A 22,980-nucleotide genomic window follows, 5' to 3' on the forward strand; every position below is an offset into this window, starting at 1 on the left:
TGACCGCTGCAGAATATTCAATGAGCGAGTTACCTACTATCTTCGTTCACAGGTCCACTGTTACGTTTAAGTTCTCACATTATCATTAATTATAAAGTTCCTCTTACCTGACCCTGTAGGATCAAAGGAATTCCGGTCGTTTTTGTTGAATCTGAAAGACTGGAGGTCTCTTTCTCTGTACGATCCAAAACCTTCGAAGCTCCGCCGCTTGCCGGCGCTCGCTTCGCCGTCTCTCTTTTCACTCGACGAGCTCATTTCGACAAAGATGTCGGAAGAATCCGCCCTCGCGTTGCAGTCATTGCTCCCAGAGTACTTTTTCAAACTATCAATCGACTCATTGCCCAAGTCAGCTTTATCTTTCGATTGTGTCCAGTGCTGGGTATCTGAAAGAGACAACGACGAAAGCGTGTCCACCTCAAAACTGCTCTTTGAGCCTCTTTGCCCAGCTTCACAATGCTGGTGCTTTTGCCTGTCCTTATGCTTGCTTTTCTCGTTCATAGAGGAAAGTTCTTTGGCAGAAGGACTAAGCTTCTCATTTGTTATGTGGCTTGAAAAGCTAGAAGTCTTGCTGGAAAACAGGCCACCAAAATCACTGTGTCCTCCCAGGATACGATCATCCTTATGCTTGTGCTTATGCTTGTGTTTCCTTTTGTGAAGCCGGCTACTTGACAGACTAACTCCTCCAGTCTTGGGAGCCAAAGACGACTGTAGGTCACCCAGCCCTAGTCCTAAGGAGGGTTGCAGGTGGACACCGTGTTTTGCTTTATGCTTGGCCGCAGCAGACATTTTCATATGAGAGCTTGTGTGAAACGGTGTTGGTGGGACAGAGGGCCTCATGAATGGAGAAGTTGCCCCAAGAGTATGAGACAAGTACAAAGGGGCTGGATACTGACCATAATAACCAAGGTTCATCATAGGCATTGATGTGTAAGGCATTCCATATGGTGCATAGTAACTTCCACTGGGAACAGGGTACCCAAACCCTTGTAAAAAAGGCACCTTTGTCATGGTGTCATTGGTTTTGGCAGGCCTACCGCGCTTTTTCTTCGATTTCATTTCAGAAGTCCGGCGAAGGTAGAGCAATGGGTCATACTGGATATATGGCACAGGGTAATAGTGATCAAAGTTTATCCTAAAGATACTAGGATAAGGATTTTCGTGGTAGAACGAGTAGTTCCTGTGGGAAATTCTGAAGACTTGGAATTTGTTGATGAGTTCCTCAAGATCCGCAAGAAACTGCAGATTATCCCTGTTCTGCAAACATTTCCTCTTCCGCTTGTGCTTTGGCTTTTTAACACTTTCATGAACAAGAAAGTTATCAACAATGAGATGTTTTTGCCTGTGCCCATGCTTGCTCTTTGTGCTGGTGTCAGACGGGGTGACCTCTGGATTGTCCAGAGAACAGAAATCAAAGGAGTACCTTCTTCGTGATTCTGAGATTTTCTCGGCTTGATCAGAAGTGCTATTATTGTCCGTACCAATCCCACTGTCGCTTGGTATGGTCTCCTCACTGTGAGACTCGCTTATGGGGGATAACGTGACTTCTTTCAGCGAGCCGATCTCGCACAAATGGGAAGGCGAGTGAGCCAATAATCTTGGCGGAGACAGCTTCCAAGAACTGCCGTGGATACTTTTTTGGGTTTTTGTTGGAAGAGCACTGATTGGCTGAAGATTTGGCATAGTTTTTAAATCTGAAAATATTGTATCAGTGCTGGCAGGGCTAAGGTTCCCATTAGAGCCCATGAGTTGTGTACTAAGTGTATGAAAAGATGCTGGTGTAGATGCCGCAAGTGACTGCAAGTTTGAAGGCACTGATGGGTTTTCAGGCTGGCTAGAGACAGGCCTTGTCTGTTTAATGGCTGTTCTGCGTTCGGTTTGTGGAGGGGTCTGCTCTGTCCTCGGCTTCCTTCCCCTTTTTTTGCCAATGTAGATTGTTCCCCTCTTACTAACATTGATCTGCTTGCCTAATCTGGCATCTAGCGTTGTGGCAACAGCTGCTATTGCGTTGGTCTGGGGCTGGGTTTTTGACTTCAAGGCTATGCTGCTCGAGCAAGACAAAATTTGGTTTAAAATATTTTTCCTCTTGAGAGTTTTCATCTTATTGATCGTTTTAATTGTTTTCTTATCAAGCACTCCGAGCTTCCCAACTTTTTTGTGTATATCTAGCTCGTTGATAGATTTTTCCATGCTGGGCGTCATTTGGACAAGCTCAGAGACATTGTGCCTGCCCTTCCTGTTCTTTATTCCAGAGAACTCTCTATTTATTGGACTCACAGGACTAGTCGACGTTCCCTCGTGAATCGTCTCCACGGTAAGCAGTGGTTGTTTCTTTGGTCTACCCCTTTTCTTCTTCGCCGGAGTAATCACCGTAAGACTATCTGTATTGGTGTAAAGAGGGCTAGATGGAGTAATTGGGTAAGCCGACGGGGGCTCAACCACAATCTTTTCAGACAACTGGCCGGAATTCTCGTGAGAAGAGTTTATTTTGGGTTTCCCGCACGTCCATCTCTTCTTGGCTGCAAGTTTAGGATGGTGTAACTGCGATGGTCTTGATTTCACGTTTTCCAAAATGGCTTTTGAAACCGGAGGAGTGGACGACTTTTGAGGTCGCGTCATGCTGTTGATGAACGTTTTTCCGCCGATACCATTTTCTTCCTGCAGCTTTGATGACAATTCATTGCCGGAAAGCTTGGCCTGTTTCAAAAGGCGACCGTCTTTCTTGTTTCCTTGACCATTGATTTGGTTACTTGTTTCGTTAATTACCAGTCGTCCCGCAGGCTGGTCCTCTTGGAACTTTTTGTCCATGTTAGTTTTCACACACTGTTTCTTCTTCCTTTTGTTCCCAGGCGGATCCATCGATGTAGATTTAATTGGGATTGTGATCCGCACATGGCTCGTGTCACTTTCACTAGCGTTGACAGAGGCGTTATCCTGCCGTTGAGCCCCCAATAAATTGTTGTCTATGGGGCGACTGTCCTTTTTAGCTTCTGAAGAATCGTGACTTTTGGCATCAACTGATTTTTGATTGCCTTTGACCCACTCAAGCTCAGTTACTTGTGCAGCTTGATGTAAATCTTTTTTACCAACCTTTCTCTTAACAGTGGGTGGTTCTGGTGGCTCCATCAACCCATTCTTTTGGTCCTCTAACTGCGAAAGTCCATTGCTTTCCCCAGAATTGGTAGACGAAGATGATGATGATGACGACACAACGTTACTTGGTGATGAAACCGCACTGGAAGTTGAGATCTCCTTTGCACTGGACAGCTGACTCCAGGGACTACTCCCGTTCGATTTTTTTGACTGAGACTTGAGAAACGAAGACCCCACTTCTGTATTTGGACTCTTGGTGATACTAGAGGCTTCTTTGTTGGGTTCAGCATCCAAAAAGCAACTCTGTGGTGTTGCTCCGGTGTCTGAGCTCGTTACCCAGTCGTGATGGAGCTGGCTGCCTTTCTGCTGGTGCTTTGGTTTTAAGGTGTCACTGGTGATATCGGGACTGATGCCAGAGTCAAAATGCAGAGCAGGACGCTTTGGAAACTTTTCATGCATCTACGTAAAAAAAAAAAAAAAAAGAGAGAAAAACACATGAGTATCTGCAGATCGGCAAAATATTTGAGCAATCACAAAAGTCAATGTAGCAAATGTAAATTATACTTATTATACTTCTAATTTGATAGTAAGCGATTTGCCTCCATGTATGATGCAGACATGATCATTGTAGGACGGAAGGCATAAATATAAATACATATATATATATATATATACATAATAAAACACTATCTACACCAGTGGCATGGTAACATAAGATAACTGTATGCGTCTACCCAGCATCCCCGTCTTCTGCTAATCTCCGGAATGACGCGACAACGAAGTCAACGAAGTACGTTCTGAGAATTTATGGATTAGAAAAGCCATTAAATTACAGCTGGGCGGACATTACCACGCAGAGCATTTGGAAATCATTCCATTCCCCGGTTGTCATGGATACGGTTTCATAAAACATATAGATGGCAATTTTTTTTTTTTTTTTTCTAAGCAGCCGCTGTAAATCATAACGCGAACGGGAAACGCATTTGAGAAATATAGAACGGCGACCAACGGCGGCGCAATGTTAACCCTTTCCGCGCCTGGGGAGTAGTGCGTGAAACAAGGGGAGGTCTTCTTCTGGAAAGCTTCCATTCAAGAAAACCGGAACCCGAGACTCCAGGCCAAAGCCAGAGAGCTCCCAGGTATATTAATAACACGGAATTCTTTTTTTACCTAATTTAATGAAAAAACGATATTTTAAGTGTATACGGAATATGCTGTAGCTTTTTGTGAGGGTACATAATATACGCTGAGTGTTAAAGGCGCTCAAATATTTATATTTCACATAAGGCCTTAAAATAAAGACGTATAGATTTAATGGGTCCAGCGCAATGAACGCCGTCAGCAGTTATACGGATATTTTTAGTGCGGTGACTCATGGGGATTAGGCAGAAAAATAATCACCTGACGCGGCCAACGCATTTCATGCCAAATATGTACAGAACAAGTGATAAATCATCTGTGATAAATACAACGGAGCCATCTCTCCCAAATATACGAGCGAAACACAACCTCCGACCTTTTGTCCCTTCTGCTTAACCCTTCGAGCGCAGCGCGGTATCCAAGACTGGCAATCGCAATATTTAAATGTCGGAATGTTTCTCGTTTTAGATATATATGGAATTCTTTATAGATTCTGGGACTTTTATTGCATGGTGGCATCTGGTCTTGGTCAGCATTTAGAGAGAGAGACTTATGTCACAGTTAAAAGTAATTCTCTATAATTTCCCTGGAGGCTCAAGAAATGATAGCCGGGACTCCAGGTCAATATGTTTAACCTACTACTGCCTGGCTCCACCCTCTTCCTGCCTTAGATCCCACCTACTCTTTGCCCCCCCCCCAAAGTCCCATCTCCTTAATCTGGACACAATGTATCAAACACCATTGTCACATTTGTGCAGGGCTCAAGAGCCCATTTATCCCAACATCATGGTGGTAGATAAGTGGAACAGCCTCCCGGCAGAAGTGGTAGAGGCTAATACAGTGAGGGTATTAAACATGCATGGGATAGGCATACGGCTCCTGAATCTAAGACGAGGCCAACGACTGATTAAGGTTTGAGTCTTTACAGCAGGAAATGACCCGATGAGGCCGAACGTTACATTATATGTAGACAACTATATCTATTTATCAACCATATTTAGCAGCGTATGAATAAGACGGCATTATACAACCTAATAACATACTGTGTGTATAAATATGCACCACGTACGTTGATATATATACATTAAGATATAACAAACGCGCATTTAAAAAAAATTTACATTATTAAAAAAAATCAAAGAGAATAGTGCTTTTTTTTTTTTTTTTAATCATTTGCAGATCCATCTGGTTAATGGCTCCTTAAGTGTAATTCGCCATTAAGAGGCTTTATCTGGGGAGATAAGCAGCTGGTTCCCATGTCACTAATTGCTGTCTGCTGTGATTTTAAAACATCTGCACTATTGTGCTATTCATTTTCATATTCTAATCACGCAAAAAAAAAAAAAAAAAAAAAAATCCCTAAAAGAAGTGGCGAACCCATCGATTGTTTGGATGAGTTAATTACGGCGCTGCTTCTGCGCAGAGACAATCGAAAGGCAGCTTAGTCCTCAATCAGCAAGTTTGTCTTAAAAAAATAAATTAATTAATAATCGTGGTAAAGGGTCGAAGCCACGAAGATAAATACAGAACAAAAATCACCATTGTCCTGTTCTAGCCACAAATAAGGAACAGTCTTCACCATTAGAGTTCCATTTCATTTCACATCGTACAAGACAGAGGAGTCTTTTTAAAGATTTTTTTTAAGTATTTGGATATATATATATTAAACATTATGGTCAATTTTTTAAGTTCCACAATACAAAAGGGGGATTATTTGTGTAAAAGTAATATTTTCTTTAGTGTTCTGTGAAGAGAAAAAAATCCAAATGATTCTACAAGGCTAAAAGAAACCAATTTTTACTCTAGAAAATGTAAAAAAAATAAAAATACTTTATTTGGAATTAAGAGAATTTATGAGCTTTATCTTGAGTTGTGTCGCCATAAATCTGAAGAAACATCTGCCGGCAGATCGGGCCCATCCGGCCCCCACGGTCTAGTCTGCCCGTTTCTCCTGCCTTAAAGACTCCGACCTTAATCAGTCGTTGGTCTCGTCTTAGATTCAGGAGCCGTGTCAATGAATAGCAGCCTATGATGTAAGGTACTGAGCGAATATGATTCCATCGAGAAGATGTGCACGATCTGCTACACCACCACAAGCATGCGTCGCATCCAAATATAACCCAGAAGGAGCGTGATACTCGTTCTAAACTCTATCAAAAAGAACAATAGCATCATATTACCCAACATTCTTTCATTGTAATTATTTATGTATCCTCCAAAAAATAATAAACCCCCCAGGAACCCGATTTATTTAATTGAGGCACATGGTGTCTTCAAGACATAAGGGATGAAGAAAGTATCAGAAACCAAGGGTTCGTTGTAAGAGTAATTTAGGTTGCGAAAAAAAGACAAGTCTAAGACATATACTAAAGTGCCTATTTTGCCCCAAAATGGGGAAACATTCCTTCTTGATTCCAAAATGACCTCTGACTTCTCACTGGATCAAACATTTTTAGCTTCCCAAAGCAGGGGATCTCTCAGAAACATTGGCATTGTTAGGACCTACAATTATAGATAACCTTCACTAGGATTCCAGAAGGAATTAGAAACATAGAATCTGCCGGCGGATCGGCCCCATTTGGCCCCCTGCCTAGTCGCCCGATTCTCTAGCTGTCATCGGTCTCGTCTTAGATTCAGGACATGAGACACATCAGGGCCGGACTGGGGATTAAAACGGCAGCGGTACTTGCAGCCGCACCGGGCTTGTACTCGGTGAGTGGACGAACACCCATATTGCCCATAAAGGTACGTCGGCAGGTGCAGTTGGCCAGCGCTCACGGGGCGTCACTTAACCCGGTGGCTAGACTGGTCCCGCACAATCATTTTATTTTTTACACATTAGGTATCTATAAAAAAAAATCTAGTCTTTTTAACGCGGTGCACACGAGAGCAGCCATCTTGTTCCAGCACACGGAGGACAGGAAGTGTGTATCGACTTCCTGTTTCTAACGCCTCTTCACTGGGGCATCGTGGGAGTTTGCATGAAACGACCCAGCCATGCCTTTGGAGGATACCTTCCTCACCTGTTTCTGTAACTCAACTTATGTTATATATTACTTATGTCCGGCTTACCCATTGTACAGCGCCACGGAATACGATGGCGCTATATAAAACAATAATACAAGATTTAGAAAATATAAATCAGAGTAAAGTAAAAAGAAAACAATCATTACATAAGTGAATTTGTTGTTTCCCGCCCCGGATTGCTTTTAGCTCTTTAAGAAGTGCCCTATGTTTAGTAAATCATATTTGGTTACAAGTAGGGGGGGGTTTGTGACGTCAGTCTGGAAAATCCCGGTGAATAGAGGCATTGTCGGGGACGGGTCGCTTCTACATGTTCGCTCTATTTTTTTTTATGGCTGCTTTGTTTTGACAACTACAGAAAGCTAGTAATTAAAGATTTAAAGGGACTGCGTATTAACAAAGGGGGGAGAACCAACATTCAGCTCCACGCAAGATTTACTCTTCATTATGTTAATACTAAAATTAGAGGTTCAGAGGCTTAAGTGTAATGATAGGAACTTTTACTTTACTGAGAGGGTGGTAGATAACTGGAACCGCCTCCCATCAGAAGTGGCAGAGGGAGTTTAGACATGCATGGGATAGGCATATGGCTCCTGGATCTAAGACGAGGCCAACGACTGACCCAGCTTCCCATCTGGCCGGCGTACGGCCATTATTAATACTCACATTCCACAGAGATGAAGGACAGGAGGAGGGCGGGTTCCAAATCAGGACTGTGCCGCCATATCTGGGACCCTTGGCAAGTATGTGAAAACCAGTGAGATTTCATTGAAGAGCTAGCTATGCATTAGGCAGGGTCCGCTCAGCCATCCTTACACGAGAACATTGCTGGGGTCCTCGTAACGAGTAACGTGGAACTGCCTCCGACTCACAGTTAAGCGAATAAACCCAAAAGTGTGTAAGTTTAGCTAAAACCAGCAAGATCAAATCATTTCTTTTTTTGACGTCCGATGAATTGAGCGACAGATACAATGTAACAAAATGTAGAGTCAGAAACGGTTAAAGAACATTGCAGAACCTTCCCCCCCCCCCCGAAAACGCGAGCGGAGGATGAAGTCGATTGTATTTTCCTCGAGTAAAAGTAAGTCAGGGGTATAATCCGCGTACGGCTGCATCAGATCACTTATCCCGCTCACGTGTTTGCCAATCGATGTTACAAACGGTGGCGAGTTCGTGTAACGCGGCTACGCTTTCTCGAGTTAAACATATGGCGGCTGTTACGGGAAAATCAATATCGAAGCCATGCTCTTAGAGGAAAGCGGATCGGACAGACCCCAGCCGCACTTGAAATACGACTCGGTACCGCAGCGAAGGCATCGCGCCGTGGAAAGCGAGTCGGCCGCGAAATCCACGCTGGGGGGGACCCTTTCAGTGCCAACTAAGGGTGCCTGGTGGGGGAAAAAAACGCACTCTTCGAGAACTTAAAAGCAACCAGTCGAGAAATGGAGGTTTCTATTCCCGGTTATCGTCCATCGCCTAGCGGGGCGTAAATCAATACATTCTGCCTCGTCGGAGAGAAACGAGAAGCATTCTCCTTTTATACGGCGGGTCTTCAATGCCTTGTACGGTACCACGTTACGCAATAAATGATTAACGCGCAGGACAGATACACTGACATGATCGTGACTTAAGGGCGCAGAAAAAGCAGAAAGAGACGCAGGATTATATTACTGTAACTCCTCCGGTGACGGAGGGCACGGGAAGTTCAAATCACGCCGCCAGCACCTCAACGCGCAAAGGGTTAAACCCCACGCCATTTATAGCAAAGGTTTTTTTTTTTTTTTTTATTATTCTGCATTCTGGATTTCAAGATAGGACAGGCTGGATTCCCCCCCCCCCCCGAAGTTGTTACTTTTTTTTATTTTCAGGTTTGTACACGTAATGCTCGGCACTTATTACAGAGCATTAAATAAAAAGAAAATAAATAAATTCATAAATAAAAAAAAGGCATTAGAATCTGTTCCCTTTCCGGCTGGTTTTTAGGGAGTAAACTAATGCTTAATACATAAAGTTAAGATTTTAAAAGAAAAGGAACAAGCAAAAAGGTTAGGAATTTTTTTTTTTCTTAATGAGCGGTAGTTGCCCCTTTTTGCTTCCGGTTTCAGTGTAGGTGTTAGTGTGTGTGTGTGCTAGCATATATGTGTAGGTGTTAGTGTGAGTATGTGTGTGCTAGCGTGTATGTGTTAGTGTGAGTATGTGTGTGCTAGCGTATATGTGTAGGTCTTAGTGTGAGTATGTGTGTGCTAGCGTATATGTGTAGGTCTTAGTGTGAGTATGTGTGTGCCTGCATGTATGTGTAGGTCTTAGTGTGAGTATGTGTGTGCCTGCGTGTATGTGAAGGTGTTAGTGTGAGTATGTGCGTGCTAGCGTATATGTGTAGGTGTGAGTGTGTGTGCTAGCGTATATGTGTAGGTGTGAGTGTGTGTGCTAGCGTATATGTGTAGGTGTTAGTGTGAGTGTGTGTGTGCCAGCGTATATATGTGTAGGTGTTAGTGTGAGTATGTGTGTGCTAGCGTATATGTGTAGGTGTTAGTGTGAGTATGTGTGCCAGCGTATATGTGTAGGTGTTAGTGTGAGTATGTGTGTGCTAGCGTATATGTGTAGGTGTTAGTGTGAGTATGTGTGTGCTAGCGTATATGTGTAGGTGTTAGTGTGAGTATGTGTGCCAGCGTATATGTGTAGGTGTTAGTGTGAGTATATGTGTGCCAGCGTATATGTGTAGGTGTTAGTGTGAGTATATGTGTGCCAGCGTATATGTGTAGGTGTTAGTGTGAGTATATGTGTGCCAGCGTATATGTGTAGGTGTTAGTGTGAGTGTGTGTGCTAGCGTATATGTGTAGGTGTGAGTGTGTGTGCCAGTATGTATGTTACTGGGTGGGGGTGGGGGGGGCACTCATCTGTATCTGCTCTCCTGAGCCAGAAGGCCCCAGCCCTCTCTCCAAAAGAAGCCTAGTTGATAAACATTGTTGCCCAATTCCCACCTGGGCGTGTGATATCAGACCCGATACTTTATCCTCAACGTGCGAATACCAAGCTCCTTAAAAACACAAAATCTCCCCGTTTAGGACTTCATTTAAAAATCTCTATCCTCCCCATACTACAGAAAAACCGCCCGTAAAATCACGTTCCAACAAGAACGGTCAAGTACTTTCCGGATTCTTTGTTATTTGATCGCCCCGTGCTAATGAGCTTCTAATCCTCTGAAATATTTTTCAATCACTTTCTTTAATTAACAGCGAAAAAACAACTCGAGTAACGCGCAGGCCGGAGAGCTCCTTTCCCATCCCTCGGTTTTTCAGTTCAAGGAAGAGGTTTGACTCTCCCTTCGGTTTTTTTAATCCTATAATCCATCGAGGAATTTTCTCATGTTTATACCGGTGAAACGGCCACTTTACAGCGAGAGCGGCTACACGAGGAAGAATAGTCCTCCACGTTAACCCGAATTAGACTCAACAATTATTTTTTTCTTTAAATTGATTATTTTTTCTTTAATTATGACAAAAAAATAATTGAATTTATTTAACATTCCATGCGTTATATCTCCCAACAACCCTGTTTTTTTTCCCCGCTTTAATTACTTAGTTCTAAACTTTTTTTGTATATAGAAAATAATAAGAGTAGTTAAAATAAATATGTACATTTTATGGTGCTATACATTCTGTAGGTATCTTCCGAGAAGGAAGCGGCATACCCGGCGCCGAGACATTCGCGGCGTGTTTATATAATATTTACAGAACCGACGTTCGCAAGAGAAAGTTATCGAGTCTGATCTAGCACTCTATTCAAGTCCCATCCATGGTGAAGCCATTAAGCACCATGAAGCATGCGCAAGCTTCGTCGGAAGGAATGATGGAATTTGTACAAAAAAATAAATTAAAAAAAACGTGACAGGGCTGCTTAGGAAAACCGAACGAAGGGAATTTGAGAGCAATAGTCAAAAGCGTACAAACTGTTAATAAGGCAGCACTACTTAAATAGCGTTACACACAGAGCGTCGAAAGAAGCATGTTTTAGTAAAAGCAAAAATTCAATGTGGCAAAAAAAAGTTTGCTATAAAACATCACCTTTAAAAAAAAAAAAACTATTTACATGATAAAACGCACATTGCAGTCCATTCCGCATGGCTTGCAGGCATGCAGATATTCTTTTGTGATTGTGATCTTAACTCCTCCCCCAGCTGCCTCTACTGAAAACAGGAAGCAAACCAAGGTACACTTCCTTGCACAGGCTCAGTAGAACTTAACTCCTCAAGGGAGCCAATCACATACATGCTATGTCAACTCTGGTTGCTTTGGAAGCATCACTGCGATTGGCTGCTGGTTCAGTGCGTGTGCTAATGAGCATGTGCAAGAGGTTTACGTACTAATGGCTCCCTGGTTTCAGCAGACGCAACCAGGGGAGGGACTTCAATGAAGCAGAAGTAAAATGCATCGACGTCTCTGAAAATTGGGCATTAAAAAGAAAAATGGAGGACTAAACAGATCTAATAAATTGATATATATAGATATATCTCTCTCTCTAGATATATCTCTCTCTATATAGATATATATCTCTCTATATACACACGCTTTTGCCTCTCCCAGGGGTAAGGGTTTTTAATGGCTCGAAATGATTTTGGAAGCCCCGACATCCTGCGCAGACTTCACTAGACGTGGCAAACGAGCTGGGAACTCGTTCTTATCAGCCCAGACGGGAGCCCCGAAGCAGGATTGTGCTAAACAAATTACGGCAAAATCAATTGCCAAAGTAATTGGCGTTATTACAGATGATGGAAAATTTCTGATGCCGTCCATGCGCTCGTTTTGAAATAATACGCATTCATCTAATTTGTTTCGTTTCTCATTCAGCCGATCGTTCTCGTCTACCTAAGCTTTCCCATTTGGGCAATCAGATGACGGCGGCCAACGACAACCGATCGGTTTTATTTTTATCTTTTTAAAATGACAGCCTATATATAAAAGAGAAGAGATGTTTTAGATGTTTTGGTAGCAAAACTATTGATCAGAAGAGGTTTTGATGCTTTTGAAGAGCACATGGTGGCGTAGGCTTACCTATTCATTTGGGAACCAGGCTGGGGGGAGATAAGGTAGCTCCATGGATGGAGGCTTCTCTTCCATGTAACTGGCAAAAGGAGTAGAAGCTGGCATGGGATGAGAAGTTCTAAATTCCACTTGGAATTCTCCAACAGCAGAACGTTTCCTTGTAGGCCCTAGCGACCAGTTGCCATACTGGGAACTTCCAGAACAGACTAATCCACTGTTTAACTTCCATCAGAGTCTACGTCTACTGAGTTGGCCAAACGCTGCAGACGTAGGACATCACTACCAAAGAGCCAGCTTTTGCGACCACACCAAAGCCTTTGTTGAGTCGATTAGCTGCTGTTCAACAATTTCATCCCAACCCCATCGCCACCCCCCCATAAGAATAGGAACTCGCTAAACCTGAAGCAACACAATTTGATCAAGGTAAAGCCTGTGGCATTCTTGAAGACCTCATAAGTAGACAACGAGGGCAGGAATAAAGAGTGTTTAAGGGGGAAGAGAAAGCAAGAAATGAAATAAACAGGGTTGAGCAGCTGCTTTTATTGCCATAATATTGTGTATAACCGTCGCAGCCAGGGAGGCAGGTTACGTAAAAACGTCTCTTCTACCTCCTCTCCTTCACAGAACAGAACGTTTGTCTCCCGTAACGCTCCCTAAAGAGATTCGGCTCGATTCTGTAGCAGAGAATTATAGTTATTACCTACAGGAGTGACCCCGTAGCGCTATCGAGACAAATCACTGGAGGAGAAGCGCCGCAGCTTTGGCAAACGCGGTCTTGGGTTTCTGTTGGCATCATTATAGCCGGTTGGATCGATATTAACAGCAATACGCAAGCCCCCGTTGAATAATGAGCTTACATGAGATATTGACGTGCTGCAGGCAGATGCACGCAAGAACAGCAGCGGTCCAGCTAAGAGCTACAGCTTGCAAAAGGAGGTCAAAACGGTGAATAATAAGAACGAGGACTACAATGGACAGTAAGAGATAAAAATGGTAATTATGGTAATTAGTTACGGGCAATTTCAACATGGATGAAAGGCAAAATTATGTCATATACCTTCTAAATACCCCCTCTTAAGGAGCCTCTCGATGTGGAGGAATAATACTGGGGCAGAAAAAAGGAATGGGCAGATGGCAAGACACTAATGTGTCCAACATAAAAGGCTTCATCTACATGACTCACGGCTAATGCGTGACCAGGTTGTGTCAACACGGACCGGCGGGAGAAGCGGCTCCATCGAGGATTTTCCAACCAAAACCAGAAATACACCAACTGGGCAGGAGATGAATTCGGTCGGGTGACTGCTTTCTGTCAACGTTATCGGGTATGACTATAACGTCTTGTGGCTCGGTCTGTTTTGGGGATTTATTAAAACAAAGCCAGCAGCCCCAAACGAGACTCAAAATTATCAGAGATTTAATCAACGAGGTAGCTAGAACCAAAACCTAATAAAAAAAAGACCTCTCATGGGTTCTTAACTCCACTTTTACCGTGCGTGGTCAGCGCCTTAGGGTCATAAAGTTCATAAGACCTTTGTTCGCAACCAAGTGGATATTAGCAACATCCGACTGGTGGAATTAATAAAGGCGTTAAGGATTTTTTTTTTTTTGTTAATTAAGAAAATTACAAAATCTGTAAATAATTAAGGTTAAAGTCTACAAATTAACAGGGAAAAATAAATTACATTTTTTTTTTATTATTATTATTATTATTATTATTATTATTATGAGATTTATTAGGCTTCATGAAAGTCCACTGCCGGTAATATTACTCAGTTATTCAAGGTCTTTCCTTATGGGTCTTAAATTTTAAAAAAAACCCAACAAAAAACAAAACAAAAACCTACAGGCTTCATAAATAAAAAATAATTAAACACACACACCAGACAGCTCCTTTATTTTAATGAGATTCAGTAACAGATCAACTACTTTATTCCGCTGGGGGTTTGGGATTATCGGAGACCATCGGACCATGCCTACACACACACACAAATTAACCGAAGAGCAGACAGATCACAACAAAGCAAGCCACTGCAATCATCAAAGGAAGAGGTCGAGGTCAACTCTATAAAATCAAGAATATGTTTGAAATTAATATTTGGTTGTAATCTGCTGTCATTGGTTCAACCAAACACCCCGCTTTTGGCTGATACTTTCCCATCCTAAACACGGCGTAATAAAATAACAAGGTCTCGGCAGGATTTGGAAATAATCGACTGGATTCACATATGACAACGAAGAACAGATTGAAAAACCATATGACGCAGGAGGCCACGTTGACAAATCCAGGGTTGGAGGCTAAAGACTTGTAAATGGATCCCTATGGGGGGAGGGGGGACAAAATAAAAAGGAAACATTGGGATCTTCTCCTTGGTCCAAGCACGGTCCTACATGGTCTTAAGGTGGGAAGGGTATGAAATCATGGGGCATTGCTTTCCAGATGGACGCTCATTGATAAGCAGTGGGTTCATCGCCCACCAGATGGACAACCCAACATAAGCAACGGACATTGTGAACGTATCGCACTGATAAGCAGTCCTCATTATGCCTGAAGACATCTGCCTATACATTGGAACTTAGCTGGACAACAAACCTAGGGCTTTTAATGCCCACCCGTCCCTAAAATGCCTCCATGAATTTATTATTGAAAAAAAAAACAAAAAAAAAAAAAAACCCTATCCTTTTCCGTTTTATAGACATATCTTCGGTCTTTTGATATAAGAGCGATATATTATAAATGTTTTTGGTACAACATACAAAACCTGTGGATAGCAATGTTTTGTTTCGGATATAATTGTTTCCCCCGCAAAAATGGCATTTAGAGGGTAACTAGGATTGTGTGCATTGTGTAACCATCATATATACCCAATATATTAAAAACTTGGACTTATTTATAGCTTTCCATGAATAATATTCCGCTAACATTCTGGCAAAGGGAGGAAAGATGAAAGGGAAGGAACCCAATATTATCAATTGTAATGGAGATCTTGTACCAGTTAAAGGTTATTATGTTGCAACCAGAATAAAACGCGAATGGCGAAGGCTCTCGGTTACAATGGAGGGGGCGTAGGAATAAAAAAATATATACATTATAAACCAGCCCCTGGGTAAGCGTGCGTCTGGGACCTGCCGGCACTACCAGCGGGGTCCGTGGCCATTTTCATTCTGGGCACGTTCCTTCTCTCTCCCAAACCGTTCTGATTCAAAGTATTAGTGTGGCAAAGGATTGCATTTCCACATTCTCAGGCTGCAGTCGCTCCTTGGCATGAGTCCAGGGTTTTGTCTCATTTCTCTTCCAATTCACGAGAACAAAAAACAAAAAAAATAAGCTTTTTTTTTTTTTGGGCAATTACCACGATTTTGAGTCCTTTATTCCCCCCTGACCAAATAAGGGTGGGGTGAGAAGGATACATTTATTTTGTCTAATGCCCCCTTCCCCCTTTTAAACCATTCTGTTTATTGTACTTTCTACAATGGTGATTTCAAACCCGTTATTCCGCGGCGTGATTACAGACGACGATGCCGCGCTCTCCTTTCGATGAAATTTCGCAGGGGATTTTATGGACAGAACCTGCTGTGGGTCCTTCCTGGCGTTACGCGCACAAGTGTAACACCCCGGTGTATAAACCAATAAAAAACTATACCAAAGGCTTGCCTGGGTAAGCGTGATGGCGTCTTTGCTTGATAGATCCCTTAAAGGGTTAATTTCTACAAGGTCAGCTGATTTTATTGCCCCCACGTAGCCTGTGTTAAAGGTAGAACGAAGAAGTCCCATCAGATACCCAATGTACCTAAACGAGCAGCACGAGACTGCAGGGAGAGGGAGGATTAGGCACACGTATCTAATGCAGGCGATGCCGGATCTTTGCGCATGTCGGAGGCTGAGATCGCCAGCAGTCAAGATGGAGAGGGGGGGAGGAAATGAAGGAGGCGAGCGTGTTAAACCACAATAAAAGCACCTGAGGGATCTCACTTTTAACACACGCCATGACTCCGGATTAAGCCACAGACTCCAGAGCCGACGATGGCATTCGGCTTTTTACTAAACCGTCTAAACCTGCCAAACACGCAGAGAAACACCGGCTTGACGGCTGGGCTTTGAGTCGTTAACATGTTGGAAATTAATAATCTCTTTTTTTTTTTTGGAATGATCACTGTTATAGATGTATACTTTGATTACAGATTGATTTATGTAGCGCCATCATATTCTGCGGCGCTGTACAAAGGGGCAAACAGGACAAAATATGTAGCGCATGACATCATTTAGACCTCAAGAAACAACAAGTTAACAATGACGTGCCTTAAAATGACGTGGAAATTCAGAAAAATAAAGAATATACCATTGTAACATCCAACTGTCCCGGTTTTTGCAATACAGTCCCAATTTTTTTGCACCGTCCTGGCTAATGCAGATGCATTATGCAGGACGGTGGGGACCCTTGGCCAGTTACGGAGACCCTTGGATCTCCACCAAATGGCCCAAGGAACTGTCAAATCAATGGAGGTCTACATCGGCGCACGCGGCCACCTCAAAACTCTCTGAAGAGGAGCGCCACAAGGTGGAACCCCGGGGGAGGTGGGTAAGAGGCCAACATGTGAACCTTTTCTTCACACGCATGAAGGCTCCTACGGTGTTTTTAAGACTTTCACTTTCATAACTCAACGCGTTGGGGGAGCTGTTCTTTTACTGGAACACGTTTAGTATTTTTATTTATTTACTTTTCTCCCGAGTAGGAGTTCACTGAAATTGTTCTTTGTGGTTTTCCTGTTCATTGACTAAAAGACAACATTTACCGCTAATAAATTATTTAAAGCATGCTGGAAAAATATTTTCTGTAAAGGGGGTAAATACATAACGTAGGGTAACATTGGCAAAAACATGGTTTTATCTCATTTTGTCCCAATAAACTCCCTTTATCTGCAGACCTGGAGGCCGCCGTTGCTGTCAGTCATGTGATATTTTGGGGTGACTTCCCCCAAACACCACACTGAGCTGATGCTTTATGGCAATGCTAATGAAGTCCGTTCCTCCATAGGCTTTCATTAGAAGAGAGTCTGGCTGGGTGGTCCTATCATTTACCGCAAAAAAAAAAGGCTAAGAAAACAGAGGTTAATATCCAGCCGCCTTAAAACATTATGCAAAAAAATAAACTATTTAAAAAAATAAAATAGAACAATATATTTTTAAAAAAATAATATTTAATCTGATACTAACAATTATAAAAGCAGAACGCCCGCCATTTTTTTATTTAAATGTTTTTATATAAAGTGGCAAAAGAGGTTGACACCGGAATCTTTTTTTTATTTCATCATATTTGTAATATTAACGAGCAAAAACGGTCAAGGAACCTCTAGAACGCAGCTGTTATCTGGAATTTAATGTATTCTGGGTTTTTTTTCCACGAATTTCACCAACTGAATGTGTGATCATTAGGTGACATCGCTCAAAAAACACATAATGCGCTAGACTAGGAACAAATTGTTTCTTGTTGCTTCATTTTTCTTGCAAATGATCAGAAGAAAAAAAAAACAAAACAAAAAAAAAAAACAGCTTGTTTGCCAGATATTGTTATCCGCGATCCTTGGTCTGTATGATACATGTGTGAGGTTCTCGTGCCAAACATGAAACAAAAGCCCCACGCAGCTGCTATCCTGGCTAAACCCGTTCACAAACCGATTAACTTCTCCGTCTTGGAATCGGGGAGAAGATCTGATTGAAGCTTGCCGTTAAGGAGGTGGAATTGGATTAAATATTCTGCGAAGAACTTAAACCTAAGAAAATTCAAAGCGAGCACAAACACCGTACCGATCGTTTCATAGGCAAGAGCGTAGATGGCTACGGCCCTGGGGGACAAGTTACAATGTATTTCATCCGAGCTCCGGTTTGAACCAAGTTTTGCCCCGATGGGATCATTCTCGGCTGCAGAAACCCAACGATCGCCTCAAGAATTCCACGGCCGACCCTGATCCATCAAATTCCACAATGGAACCTCCAGCACCACAAAAGTTGAGTTATTAAAACTAAATACAGACGAGGTTCCTGGTTACTCAATAAATGTAACTGTTTTGAAGGTATCTGGTTTTAAAATGGACTGTTTTACCGAACCGAGCCCGAGATCTATGGCATAAAGTGGCAGAACTATCCTATCAATGGTCTGTTATCTCCCCTTTTGCTGCTTCCAAACCCTACTTGCAGTAACTTAAAGGGGAAGGTGGAGGAATCCAGAGAAGAAGGTCAGGTGGTTGATCCCATGGTATACAAGTTGGGTTTTTGCTACATGTATTTTGCTTCTAGCAATCTGTAGACACCTTAACAAGATTTTAGTTACGTACCAAAGTGTAAGATGTTATGTTTGGGAACCACTACACATTTCATTTACACAGAAATCTATAATGGGAACCATCCATGAATGGTCAAAGTGCCTCCACCATGGTCTCCTCCATCAACTGTCCCATCACCAATTGCCCAATGACTGATAACAGTTTCTTCTTTGTGGAAGAAAAAATAATATTTTTTATGCAACAAACACTGGATAATTCTAAAAAAAGAAAAAATAATAATTATAATAAATATAAAAATTTGGAACGCTATCGATTTACTCTCAGATTAGAAAATATCTAAAGCAACGGCTATAAAAAAAAAAAAAAAAAGAGGCAATCGTCGCTTGGCGCTGAAACCTTTCATTTCTTAAACCAATACTGGACCTGACAATTGTTATTTGGGAAAACAACTATTTTCCTTGGTCTGCTGATCCGCGGTATAATTTGTAACCAAACACCAGCGCGGACTAATTGACTACATGAGTCGGTTGCATTATTACGAGCAGCGGCTGATATGTCGAACCTAATGCACACAGCTGTCCGGCTCGTCGAGCAGCCCATGGTCGGATTGTTGACGAAACACAATCCGCCGAGCTGGATATCGTATTTGCCGGAACGATTCCACCGAGGAACGCGTGCAAGTTTCCTCTCGGAAAAAGGGACTCCCGTCAAGCGACAGTCGCAATTAACGAATTCAATGTCATGAAAGCATCGCGCATCCTTCAAACGCGGCGATCCGCCGTTGCGACGCCAGACGTCTTAGAACGTTACTTCGGAATGTTTGATGTCGCTGCGATTTTTGTTTTGAGGCAAGTTTGGAGCGATCAAACATTTTATCGTGCCGTCTACACGACGAAGGATCCAAAAAGGCAAGCGAGACGTTGTCGAGTCAACCGTTAACATGACAAGCAAAGAAAAAAAATAAATAAAAGACAACGCTATACAGAAATATATTTCAAATAAAAATGATTCCCGGTCTAAACGGAATTACAAAAAGTAGCGTAACGGACTTTGATCGTTGAGGATAGGGCTGCTACAGATGATTCAGCGACACCCTTGAGGAATAGGCATCGTCGGCTGCCACCGGAGAGACCTCATTTTGAATGACATAAAAAAAAAACTAATTAGAAGTTAATTTATTCAAATGAAAACAGGAATGAGTGTAACAGAGGGGGTTTCGGAGGTTGAAGTTTGGAGGATTGCTGGCAAGAAGTGTTTCTAAGTCCCGTTCTTACTCCCAACCTTTTTCTTCTATCAAGAACCCAACCTTTCGTAAATTCACTGAGAAGGGGTATCTCAAAGGTTTTATACCTCCTAGCCGATCAGGGTTTGGATGTTCTCCTCGCCACGTTAGACAATATCTTCTCATCTTGGGCACACCGATTAGTGGTCTTCACCACCCACCTCACCAAGAGACTCAGAAGCTCTGAGACATACGTTGGCCAACCAAAGACCTTCATGACCAACAACAAGGTTTACATGGTCAACCCAGAAACGATATCAAATACTTCAAATCTCAGTTTCACCGAAATACTAAGTAATGCTAAGAGAAGCAAGACTTTACAATATTCTCATACCTGACTGTGATAAGAATCCATGGGTTCCATGTCTGGTTCCTCATCATTCCACAGGAATTTATCATTACTTAAGGGGGGAAAAAATATATAAATATATTTTTATTCTTTCAGCATCAAATGCTTGATGGGGTAAAGCAAGATAGGCCTCGGTGACCACCAACAGCCAAAGACTGATGGCGAACCAATTCATAAATCCTGGATTACCAGAGTATCCTTGGTGGATAGGATAGAAACCGAGTTCTAATTTGCTTACGTGTCTAACTATGACAGATACTCAAGCTACGAACATCAACAAGTCTTGATACATACGAGAGAGATGGGTGTTTCGGGTAATTTTTCATGAAGAGGAGGAGTGAAGATGACTGCATATTCTGGTTTATAAGGCTTGATTTTGTTGGGGGGGGGGCTTTGTGCCCCAACGATGAATATAACATATAGCAATAAACACCCTATGGCTTCTGAATCAAGTGTATTCGTTCCTATCAACCTATGTAGCAATTATGCATGCGCGGCCATAACACGCTGCAGATATCGATGAGCCATACGCCGATCTGTATCAAACCGAGGTCACATTAAATCACGACGAAGCCGTTACGAGCGCGAATGACTCGACGCACTCAGAAAACAAGCCTTCTGGGAAAAATCACAGAGCGATCGGCCGAAGATGCGGTGCATCACACGAGTTCATTTATCTCCCGCGGCAAGGAAACGCGATCCTTCGAGGGACGGCAGCGGTGAATCACAACAAGAGCTTCCCGGCAGAGAACGCGCAACAAGAACAATTAAAATCGCCATAAAAAAACGGGTTTTAAGTAAAAATCTATGAAATGTCCAATTTCTAAACCCCACATTATCATATTTATCGGCAAATCCTTCTCCGTTTGTATAAAGATCCCTTTCCAGCCATAGGGATCTCAATATGTCCGACTAGGAGAAGCAAAGAGGGGGGGGGGGATGCGATAGAAACATTTAAACGCATAAAGAGATTAAAGTACAGGAGGGGAGTTTATTTCAATGGAGGAGAAACGTTAGAGACCAGAATCTAAATCTAGAGGGTCAGAGGCATAGATGGAATGTAAGGACGTTTTACTTTACAGAGAGGGTGGTAGATAAGTGGAACAGTTACCCAGCAGAAGTGGTAGGGGCGTGTTAATACAGCGAGGGAATTTAAACATGCACGGGATAATTGTATTTAACACTCGTCTTGTTTGTACACATTTGACGAACCCCCTAAGGATGAATTGTTAAGGAGTTTATTGTCTATACACTTGGCCGGCGGGAAATACGTTGTAGATGCATTGAATCCCGACCAGGACAGCGTCACAATATTACAATAACTACATAAAATACAACTGCTGAACTCCCACTATATTTTATAATTTAAGTATCAGATTAAGAATATATTTTAAAATGTATTTTTTTTACACCAGGATTAGGAAAATATTTTCGTTCAGGACCGTAACCCCCCAGCGCCGTATACAGGGGCATCGGTTGAAACCGCACACCGAGCTGATGCTTTATGGCAATGCAATAGATTTTCATTAGTCGGAGTTTCCGACTGAGTGATTAAGACTGAGCCATTCTATTGTTTCCCGCAAGCAGTATAAGGGGCCAGGGTGTTTGTCTAGTAGATTGGGCCCGTGGGAAACTATAGAATAGCTCAGTCTTAATTACTCAGTTGGAAACCGACTAGTAAAAGTCTATGGAGGAACGGACTTCACGAGCATTGCCATAAAGCATCAGAGCTCAGTGTGGAGCCGGGAAAGGCACCCAAAATATCACATGACTGACAGTAACGACGCCTCCAGGTCTGCAGATAAAGGGAGTTTATTGGAACAAAATGAGATAAAACCAGGCTTTTGCCAATGCCGACGACATTACTGTATACAGCGCTGGGGGGGTTATATTACTGTATACAGCGCCGGGGGGGTTATATTACTGTATACACGGGGGGGTTATATTACTGTATACAGCGTCGGGGGGGTTATATTACTGTATACAGCGCTGGGGGGGGTTATATTACTGTATACAGCGCCGGGGGGGTTATATTACTGTATACAGCACGGGGGGGTTATATTACTGTATACAGCGCCGGGGGGGGGGGTTATATTACTGTATACAGTGCCGGGGAGGGTTATATCACTGTATACAGCGCGGGGGGTTATATTACTGTATACAGCGCTGGGGTTATATTACTGTATACAGCGCTGGGGGTTATATTACTGTATACAGCGCTGGGGGTTATATTACTGTATACAGCGCTGGGGGTTATATTACTGTATACAGCGCTGGGGTTATATTACTGTATACAGCGCGGGGGGTTATATTACTGTATACAGTGCGGGGGGGTTATATTACTATATACAGCGCTGGGGGGTTATATTACTGTATACAGCGCGGGGGGTTAAATTACTATATACAGCGCTGGGGGTTATATTACTGTATACAGCGCTGGGGCATTATGGAATATTTTTCTTTCCATGGGACTCCCCCTTTCGGCATTCTGATATAACGCGAAGCTGCTTTAGAGGATCAGATCCGGTTACTCGGTAGACACTCAGGCTGGAGTGCAGTGAAAAGAAAAATATTCCCCCCCCCCCACCGCAGCCTCGCTCTTCAGGATGACAGTGACCGGCTTAATAGGCTGCATTTCCGCCCAGGCTCAATGTACTGCTTTGTATTCATGAAAGGCTCAATTGAAAGAAATAAGATGCTTTCCTATGCCGGTCTATAGAGCTGATCCATCAAAATGTCCGGGACGCGTAAGTGGCCGATTCATAAAAAAA

At 42.7% G+C, this 22,980-nt stretch overlaps 1 protein-coding gene across 1 annotated transcript in view; it reads right to left on the reverse strand.

Moving 5' to 3' along the window:
* Window positions 1-22,980, reverse strand: part of SETBP1 (SET binding protein 1) — an 89,476-nt gene that overhangs the window by 16,009 nt on the left and 50,487 nt on the right. The window contains exon 3 of the mRNA XM_053448267.1: window positions 108-3,549. Coding sequence (XP_053304242.1) covers window positions 108-3,549 — 3,442 coding nt within the window. The remainder of the gene's footprint in view (window positions 1-107; window positions 3,550-22,980) is intronic.

Source organism: Spea bombifrons, chromosome 1, assembly GCF_027358695.1.
Source record: "Spea bombifrons isolate aSpeBom1 chromosome 1, aSpeBom1.2.pri, whole genome shotgun sequence".
In the NCBI taxonomy this organism is placed as follows: domain Eukaryota; kingdom Metazoa; phylum Chordata; class Amphibia; order Anura; family Pelobatidae; genus Spea; species Spea bombifrons.